This window comes from Bolinopsis microptera, chromosome 1 (genome assembly GCF_026151205.1).
Source record: "Bolinopsis microptera isolate Bmic1 chromosome 1, MBARI_Bmic_1.0, whole genome shotgun sequence".
Lineage (NCBI taxonomy): Eukaryota > Metazoa > Ctenophora > Tentaculata > Lobata > Bolinopsidae > Bolinopsis > Bolinopsis microptera.
In genome coordinates this window covers 7,174,362-7,184,870 of record NC_087072.1, presented here as the reverse complement: position 1 = coordinate 7,184,870, position 10,509 = coordinate 7,174,362, and the positions used below count along the sequence as shown (strand labels likewise).

At 37.7% G+C, this 10,509-nt stretch overlaps 1 protein-coding gene across 1 annotated transcript; it reads right to left on the bottom strand.

The window, feature by feature from the left end:
• Positions 1–9,093, bottom strand: LOC134826088 (ubiquinol-cytochrome c reductase iron-sulfur subunit-like). Its single transcript, XM_063838357.1, has 7 exons — positions 9,074–9,093; positions 1,957–2,096; positions 1,615–1,805; positions 1,305–1,455; positions 1,017–1,143; positions 560–685; positions 1–344 (listed from the first exon to the last, which is right to left on the bottom strand). The coding sequence occupies exons 2-7, from the start codon at positions 2,060–2,062 to the stop codon at positions 248–250; spliced, it is 798 nt and encodes a 265-aa protein (XP_063694427.1). The 5' UTR covers positions 2,063–2,096; positions 9,074–9,093; the 3' UTR covers positions 1–247.
• Positions 9,094–10,509: the final 1,416 nt, after the last annotated feature.

Here is a 10,509-nt window from a genome sequence, read left to right as displayed (position 1 = left end):
TTTTACAATGTACAAACTGAAAATTCCGCAGATAATGACAATCACAATCTATTTCCGAATTAAGTTAATCAATAATTCATTTCCATATGTCAGTTAAGGCCACGTAAGGAAACAAGAACTTGTCGCGGGAAACATACTAAAAATCACAAATTAGTTCTCCGAAATCTTCCATGTAAGGGTCGGGCTCAGGTAGCATTTGAGCTCTAGTAGTTTACAAAAGCGAAATAAATAACTGGAGCGTCTTTATCTAATCTTCTTTACCGATGATAACTATATCTTCGGTGATGAATTCGTGTTTTGGAACCTCCAAATTGAGGGGCGCTGGTCCCTTCATTATTCGGGCGCTGAAAAAAAAGTGGTATGAGTAAACAGTTTTTTATATTGCTGGTTTTACACAGATTGTGATCAAACGACTGTCTTTCTAAGTAATGGGCTAGTTAGCGTTACCAAATAGTTAAAATATTGTACATATTAAGCACTCGGCAAGATAACGGATAAAAATAACACGTTCCGCTATTTTACGGCATAAACAATCACAATCGACTTCTAATAATCTCACCAAGTGTCGTAATGAGAACCATGACAAGGGCAGTAATATCCCTTCCAATCCCCAGCATGAGCGATGGGAACACAACCCAGATGTGTACACACTCCCAGACAGATTAGAAACTTCTCGTTTACACACCTGAACAATAACACGGGGTTTAGTAATAGAGAATAGGAGTACCGCGATCCGCATTACTTTGTGTTGGGTTATGCCTCAAATGATTTTATTTGTTATGATTTGGTATGGGTATGGTGCTTATAACGCTTAAATTTAAAATTATAGAAATCATCCCTTCTCTCTGGGAATGTCATGAAATCAATTGCTCTTAAATTCAGACCTCCCAGCCAGGTCCGGCCCCCTTAATTATTAATGAAGCCCTGAGTGATTGTGCACTAATAGCTCAAGACAGCTACAAAACACGAAAATACCCTTTTAAAAAAATAAAGTCACATAAAACAATTAACAATACCTCTCGGCGTCAGTTTGAGGGTCACGCATTTGGGACACATTTGCGGCCTTAGACTTGTCAATCTCCTCCTGGGTCCGATGTCTGATGAACAGAGGCTTACCTCGCCACGTGAACACAGCATTCTTTCCTGCGAGTACAAGTGTTTTAGTGCGCTTAATTCAACATAAATTATTTATTCATAAATATATATACATTAATAATATATTATATTATATACATTATAAGGACGAAAAACTTACGAAGAGAAATTATTATAATACACTGCAACTGCCCACTGGATCCAATTACCTTCAGGGACAGTTCCGAGATCGATCTCGATGGCAGCAGCAGCGTACTTGTCACGACCGGGTCCCAGAAGCAGAGCAAGACCGTAAAGTGAATACTTTGCCAAGTACAGGACAATGCCTGAACCAGCACCAATTATCATGTACGGTGGTAACTGGAGGGAAGATCTTATGTTAGTCTTACTTACTGTGTTATGTGTATCTACTATCTATTATATCATAAACATGATGAGAAATAAAGGTTACAAAACGTTGATATTATGTTTAGAATTAAGAGCTGATAACGCGAACGGCTTCAAGCAAAGTTTCTTTACGTTTTGTCTAGCATTCCTGTCGATTGCATCAGTTTGAGACTTCCAATTTGATTTTCTGTCTTCATCCCTGAATGCTGGTTGGGGCATATCTCCGTGTAGAGATGGGGTTGCCATCTCTCCATTGCCACGCCAGAACTTTGTGTCTATGGACTTGCCACCACTCATATTTCTTACTCCATCTTTCTCGAATGCTGAAATTATTTTGATGTTATTTTAATGTCGTAAATTGACGTCACTTATCGAGATCGAGATAAGGGTATTCTGGAATTGTCTGACAAGTATCTTATAATCAGATGACTATAAGTTGAACCAGCAAAATAACAAGTTAAACAGAAAACTTACAAGCGAGCTTGGATGATCTGAGGGCAGCAGCAGTAGTTGCTGGGGCGGCATTCAGCACTGCCGTCAGCGAGGAAAACTCTCGGACTTTTGATCGTAAACACAACATCCTTTCAGCTTTTAGTGCATACTACCCTACTACTAGAAATGATAAGTTAGAAGGATTTATGATTTAAGTCAACTCCCCACCAGTTAGAAATTCTTTTAGATGATGCTGATCATAATTTGTAATTGATTTTTAGCTGAATAGAGTAAAACATTTTTTGCAATGAATCCAACGAGAATTTAGGTACGAAAGATTTTTAAAGGGGGTGTAAATGTGAGATTTGACTTTCGTATATTAATAAAATTTATCTTCCCTTGAATTCAGAATGGTGCCCCAAGTAATTACATCAAACAACGAACTTTCTATCACACAAATTACTCAAGATATCGCTTGCTTACTCTAATTCGGTCACAACATCAAGCGGTCCCCCATTCTACTGCCTACTATTAATCTATGTGTTATTTCAGTCTGTGTATCTGATTTATAGCTGCTTTATTTGATTATTTTCAGGCACTTCAGATTTCCAATTTTGTTCAAAATTTTAAGTACTCTCAATATGAGATTCTCCTGCATTAAGAACTTAGGTCAATTTGCCGGTTTTATTATCATTAAGTTTATATGTAATTTATAATATCACTGTTGGCCCTCACATCCTAACTGTTAGGATGTGAGGGCCAACAGCAAAATATATACCTAACATGTATATTTTGCCTGTATTCTCGTTTTAGTTACCGTCTTATTCTCTACTTCTATTGAAACTGTGTTTGACTGGTAACAACTATTAGCTATACTGGTAACGACTATTAGCTATACTGGTAACGACTATTAGCTATACTGGTAACAACTATTAGCTATACTGGTAACGACTATTAGCTATACTGGTAACGACTATTAACTATACTGGCTTGTTGAAGCTACCAATTTCCTTATTTTAGTCTCCTGCGTGACATTGACGTGTAATTGTATACTTATTTATGTAACTTTCTGTTAAACTTCAAGCAAAATATTTGTTTTGTGGCTAATCGGAAAAATAAAAGGTTAATCTAAAATTATCTTCATTATTGTTAAAAAGACTGCAAAGGTTAATATTTTTAGAAATAAATCGTTTTCACAAGAACGTTCTGGGTCCAGTGCTTCTATCGAGTCAAATTCAATTTTATGCAAATCTAAATCTTCAAAAGAATAGCAAACTGCTGTCACATTTAACGTTTCAATGTAACTACATCATATTCATTTTTTTAAAAATATTTTAATCAAAAATTCAAAACGTAAAAAATTTATCTATAAATACAACTATAAATAAACTGTGGGTTACAATTTATAATATCAATACTTTTTATCAGACGAAAAATTCAGAAAAAACTAAGAATATTAAATACTTAGAAAAAGTAATAAATACAGAAACACGAAAGATTTAGTTAAATCCAGGATTTTGAAATATTTGGTATCATTGTATACTGTATAGATTAGCCATGCTGATCTCAGAACACACGGCCAAACTCTTGGAAAACTTGGATTGCTGAGATATCGCTATTCAAAAACGGCTGTAGCTAAATAATTTAACAAAAACCTGTGTAATTTTGATAAAATTTGGGCTTGACGTCTACCTGTTTTCAATAGCTCATTCTTTGTTGATTTAAAATAATAGAACCTTGGAAATTTCTGGAATTTCTGTACAAATATCCATCTTACACAATAGTATTAAAAACAGAATGTTTAGAAATAATCGTGTATTTGGTATACACCATGGTATCGGCAAGGCAGAAACAAACCTACTCGCTTACATTTCAAAACATAACTTAAGTCAGGATAGGCGCCAAACAACCAGAGATTGAACATTTTTTGGAATATTTTTTCATTTGGTGTGCTAATGTGATGTGCCTAGTTGATAAACTAATAATTTGTACAATATTATTATTAAATCTTAGATAGCTAATAATTTAATTGATTATTGTACAATATCTCAAGTTCGATGAATAATGGAGTCATGAAACTTATCTAGGGACCAAAAGCTCTAATTTTAATCTGAACAATAAACGTCATAATATAAAACCGATTACATGCTAATTGAAAGTAGCGATATTTCATTAATCGCAGCAACCAATGTTCACATTCGGCAGATATCTTGACACAACATTTCTGCACGTACCAATTATGTTTACCACCTTATAAATGGAATAACACCTGTTAAAACTCGTATTTACAACATTTCTCGAAGAACAGCTTGTTCGCAGTGACTTTGACAGCACTGGAAATTACCAGTAGTGCTCCACAAACACTCAGCACATCAGGAATACTGTAAAAGAACACAACCTGAATAGCATATGCAACAACTATATATCACAATTTCTGATGAGAACCCCTGGACCAGATTTCTCTATGGCCAATCCACGATTTAAAAGGAGAAGAGCAGCACACAAACCAAATCCTGCAACACAGATGACCAACCTATCTGTAAAACACCCAGGAAGAACAAACTTATCCTCATAGATCAGTTAAAATATAATCCCATCCGGACAACAATTATTGACACAAGCAGTGAGACTAATATGGGGCTAACCTCAGTACCAACTTTTCTCATGCGACTGAACGCAAATCCATAGATAATGCCACCAGCTATAGGAACCAACTTCATGAACGGGTTAAATTCCTTTACTTGTGACTCCACCAAAACGCCAAACAAAAAAGTCGGCTTTACAACAAGAACAACACCTGTTAAACCGATAAATAGGGCAACTAGAGTGAAGATACTCAATTTCTCTTTCCAGAGGACTCGGGAGAACAAATCCGCAAAGATGGGAGATAATGAATTAAGGGCCACACTATCACCGTAATCCATTTCTTTGGCTGCCCAGTATTTAAAAATTCCACCTATAGCACCAAAGAAAGCTCTAGTGAGCACGAACTTCGCTTTACCATGGAAACTAACTTTCTTTTCTCTGAAAAATAGGACTGGAAACTTAAGAACAAGAAAGAAAATGTGAACACTGATGAGGAGAACTGTCCCACAGGCATGTGTCCTACATGCTTGTTTTGTTCAGAGAATATGCATTCACATTAATTATACCATCCAGAAGTATCAATAGTTTTCCTTCTATCAGCCTAAATATTGATTTGCAGGTTTTTTTGGAATTCTTGGCTTCGATTGTTTGTCTGTCAATGCATTCAATGTCTGCACTCAATATATGTTCATCATTAAGCTTGTTTACTCGTATCTGCTCTTGCCCAAGTTCAGGAAGAGCCTTTTGATGTTCATTTTCGATATCACCCATACTCCATCCAAATCTGTTATTTCCAATCCTTTAATTTAAAATTACGATGATCATTTATAGATATTTGAATCATCTTGCACGCAATATAATACTCTAAGGTGATTGCATTGTAGGTAAAGTAGTGGCAGAAAGTTAATGACAAAACTATAATAATGACAACCACCAAGCAATGCCAAAATTTAGTACAAATACGATGGGTCCTAAAGCAACGCCATGTTTTATATTAAGTACCTGTAACTATGCAAATGCAAAATGGGGTACTGTAACTTCTCATTTGAAAATCCGGTGATCGCCAGAATTGGAAAATTCAACTTCAGATGCCACATTGAATTGCTTGAACGAACTCTTACTGTTAACGAAAATGCTAGAAAATCCTAAATTTTACCATAACATAATAACTGTAAAAGTGGAGTATCGACTTTTCCTTGAAATTTGTTAATCATTTTGCACCAATTAATAAAGACAACAGTTATTTCGATAAGGCCAGGGGGGACAGAGGCCCAAGTTGCGACATAAACCAGACAATATTGAAGATTTATAATTAAATATTGAGCCCTTTGGCTAGAGAATACTTTCTTAGATATTTTTGACAGTTTTTAATATTGGTAATGTTAATGAATTGTAATTGATTGATAGAGGAATTTAATTCTCCCTTTGAATCAATCAAGCTAGATGATTTATTGTAAATACTGAGATCAAACTATCAATTTACAGGCTATCGTCAAACATGTTGCAAGGCGTCATCTTCAGTGACATAAGCCCTACAAGTTGTAAAAAGTTAGTAAAACCCAAAATTCCTTTAAAAATCTGAACACTCTTAAAACGGTTATATAATTAAAATTAAGATGTTAGGAGTAAGGGAGGCCTAAAGGATTTATAGTGTTTATTCCCAAAGGTTTTAAAGTCTTGAGTTGTTGAATATATTTATGTTCACGAACTTCTAAAGTTTTAGGACTAGAATTATCAATAATTAAAGTGCTGAAAGAGAAGCATCCCAAGGCATCACCTGCATCAAAGGGAAGCTGTCTGAGTGGACCAGTGGGGAGGGTAGAGCCGGTTATATTCGACAGTATTGACGGGGAATCGATAAGACAAGCAGCAAAGAGAGTACAGGGTGCTGCAGGGCCTTCAGGGATGGATGCGGATGCATGGAAGAGACTACTGTGTTCTAAACAGTTTGGTAAGTTCGAGTGTGAGGATCTATGTAATGCCATAGCAGGGATAGCAAGGAAACTATGTGTCCGGAATTTGGATCCAACGCTGTTGACCTCATTGACAGCATGTCGACTTGTCCCCCTGGATAAAAAGCCTGGAGTCAGGCCAGTAGGCATAGGTGAAGTCTTAAGAAGGATAATAGGGAAAACAGTAATGACCCTCCTACAGAAAGATCTGGTTGGAGCCACTGCTCTTATTCAAGTTTGTGCTGGTCTTCAGGGAGGAGTGGAAGCAGCAGTCCATGCTGCAAGGGACTGCTTTGAAGACCCTGAAACTGAAGCTATCATCTTAGTGGATGCAGAGAATGCATTCAACTTGCTGAACCGAGAGGCTGCTCTCAACAACATGAACATTGTTTGTCCAGAAGTTGCTACTTACATTATGAACACCTACAGAATGCCTGCTAGACTGTTCATTGCAGGAGGAGATGAGCATCTTTTTAGTGAAGAAGGGACCACACAAGGTGATCCACCTGCCATGGGATTTTATGCCTGTGGTACAATACCATTGATTGATGCAGGAAACATTGAGAGAAAGGTGACTCAGATCTGGTATGCTGATGACTCTGCTGCTGGGGGAAAACTGGAGGAAATAAGGAAGTGGTGGGATAACCTCTGTATTAAAGGACCACTCTTTGGATACAACCCTAAATCTTCTAAAACATGGGTGATAGTCAAGCCTGAGCACGAAGAGAAGGCAAGAACCCTATTCCCAGATGTCAATGTGACAAGCATTGGTCGACGATATCTGGGCAGCTTCATTGGAACAGACCAAGGAAAAGAGGCTTTCATTGAGGAAAAAGTTCAAGAATGGTGTCGTGATCTTAAACAGTTAAGTGATATAGCATCAAGAGAACCTCAAATAGCATACAGTGCATACATGTATGGGCTTAGTAAAAGATGGAACTATGTGTGCAGAACTACCCCAGGAGTTGCAGATAGGCTCACTCCTCTAGAACAAGTAACACGTGATGAGTTTATCCCAGCTATCATTAACAGGCTGTTTAGCTGCACTGATGAACTAAGGAACATAATGGCTCTACCACCAAGATATGGAGGATTGGGTATACCATTTATGATGGAAATGGCAGACCGAGAGTACAATTTCTCATGTAGAGCCACAAAACCCCTTAAAGAAGCTATTCTCAAGCAGATAGACAACTACACAGAGGACTGGAGACATAGTAAAGGAGTGAAAACTGAGATAACGACTGAACGAAATCTCTTTTATCGACAAAAACAAGCAGAAATACGCCAGGAGCTCGAGTCAACACCACTGGCAAAGTTGATGTTCCAACTAGCGGCTGAGAAAGGGGCAAGTGCTTGGTTAACAGCACTACCTTTAAAAGAGTATGGGTATCTGATGAATAAACAACAGTTCTCAGATGCAATAGCTCTCAGATACAACCTGAACTTAAAGGACTGCCCTAAAACATGTACGTGTGGCCAGAAATACTCAGCAAACCATGCGCTCATCTGCAAACTTGGTGGATATGTGTCACTGCGGCACAACTCGCTGAGAGACACCTTTGCAGAACTAATGAGAACTGTGAAATGCAAGGATGTGCAGACTGAGCCAGTTCTTCTTCCAGTTGATGGTCTACAGTTACCAAAGGGAACAGTCCTAGGAGACCAAGCCAGGCTGGACATTTCTGCAAGATCGATTTGGAATGCTTCAGAGAGGGCATTTTTTGATGTAAGGGTATTTCATGCCCCAGCCCCCTCCAATGCAAGCAAACCGATACCAGCAATGTACTTGTCCCATGAAAATGAGAAAAAGCGATGTTACAATGCAAGGGTTCTTGAAGTGGAGAAAGGAAGCTTCACACCTTTAGTGTTCTCAACTTCTGGTGGAATGGGTGGTGAAGCTGAGAGACTGGTCAAGAAGCTGGCCAGTAAGATGGAGTACCACACTGGCCAGAGGTACTCAGACGCTGTAGGATAGTTTGCTCTAACCAGAGCCCTCTCGCTTGCAGTAGCGCGCGACCGCCGAAGGCTACTGTACTGTACTTGTGAAACAAGAGCGTCACGCACTGCTACAACCTATTCCTGACCTTAAATGATACACAATAAAATGGAATGTTAATACAAAATAAAACTCGGAATTATAATAAATAAACTGAAATAGAAGGTGTTAATAAATTAACACTAGATATTATAATAATTCACTTACTCACTAACCTCCCTAGACCTGTACCCGATTCCCACTATAAACTAACTACTAACTAACTACTAAAATATCACCAAATAATATCCGAACTAAAAGTCTTTACTTCCTACTAAAATATATTACTAAAACTATGTTTATACAAATTACACTTCTTCGTTACTATCTTCTTTCTTCTAGTTGACTACTACTTACACTCCTAGCTACTGTTTACTATATCTTCTTATCTTCGTTCCACACTCCACTACAATACTACACACACACTAAAAACACCGGTGTTCTACTACACTATCCACGAAGGACTTCGCAGGCTGGTACACCTTCTACACAGCACTGTTACTCTAACACACCTTCTGTTACTCCTTCCTCGTTGGATCTCTTCTTTACCTCTTCTTCACCGTGACACCTTCTCACATTAGCTCAAATTATTTGTTATATAGTAGTGTTGAAAGTATTAAAACAGATAAGACTGAACATTGTGAAACAACGTTCCGCTTCGGAGACGGAAATAGGGTAACATCTACTCAACTGGTAACACTACCAGTAAACATGTTTGGAAGAAACTTCACTCTGAAGACTTATGTAGTAAATAGTGAAATACCGTTGTTACTATCAAGACAAATGATGAATGACTTTCGTTTTGTTATCGACATGAGGCAGAAAAAAGTTTATGCAATGGGAGGAGAGGAACCCATTTTAGATACTACATCAGGGCATTTAGTGGTGTCAATAAACGGAAGAGCGTTTAACCACGTTAACCCCTGCAGGATAGTACAAAATGAACAGAGCTCACAAACTGATGATGTACCAGAGAAAGAGCAAAGACCTCACCCAAAGGCAAAGACTCGTGATTCTCATGAGAGTGAGGGAGAGAAAAGAATCCCGACAAAGACAGCAACCTGGTTCTACGAGACTGTGTATTATTCAGACTCAGACTCAGAAGAAGATTCAACATCTACTTCAGCAATTAATGACGAAGTTGATACAGCAGTACGACAAGAGGAGACCACACCCTTACCACAAGAGGCTACCCCCTCAGTTGAAGTAGAGGAAATTAAACCTATACCACAAGAGGTTACCCCTCCGGTTGAAATCAAAGAAGAAGAGACTCAACCGAAATGGACAAGTAAAGAACAAACGGGAAAGAAAAACGCAGTCATACTGAAAAAGGGTGACACAATAAGATTCAGAGATGGAGACAATGAAGAATGGAAATGTGGGCTGATAGACAGTCGAGCAGGAAAGGCGACAGGTGCACTCAAGAACAGCTATAATGTGCACGTTGATGGTGAGGATGAGGCTCAAGTAATCGACCTAACTGATAAAAAGGTGGAAAGATTGCTTTGTACAAAAGAAGACAAACTCACAGTCACGAAAGAAGTACCAAAACAGGTCCCAAAAAAGGTCCCAACGCAGAAGATCGTCAGAAAGAAATAGAGACAGGACTGTTCCAGAATTCGCAGTGTCAACCATCAAAGACCTGAGCTTATACTCAGGAGTGTCAAAGAACCATTCATGTCATTTTAATTACCAACACGTGTAATGTAATTTACCAATTTGTGTCATTTTATTAATAATTACTTTAACAGATTTGTTTTACAAGAATTTATTTATAGTTTTGTATTGTAGTTCAAAACTACAACTTTTAACGGGAATTTTATATACTTTTTACGTGCATATTTAAAAGCTTATTTTAATATTCATGTATATTTTCAATTTTGTAACCTGTTTAACAGCGAGTGTTTTGACAGGGAAATTTGTAATATTTCAAACATCACCTGTTATGATGTTGATAACTGCAGTGTGGCAGTGTTTCCTAACAGTTAGATTTTAAAATTTTAGAAAGTTGGGTATTTT

What these genes read in the sequence shown, in the direction of transcription:
- LOC134826088 (XM_063838357.1), bottom strand. Translation starts at nt 2,062, where the DNA reads ATGTTGTGTTTACGATCAAAAGTCCGAGAGTTTTCCTCGCTGACGGCA. An exon ending in ACAGGAATGCTAGACAAAAC is followed by an intron (nt 1,456 to 1,614) that starts GTAAAGAAACTT and finishes TCTTCCCTCCAG; the next exon opens with TTACCACCGTACATGATAAT. An exon ending in GGTTCTCATTACGACACTTG is followed by an intron (nt 345 to 559) that starts GTGAGATTATTA and finishes CTTTTTTTTCAG; the next exon opens with CGCCCGAATAATGAAGGGAC.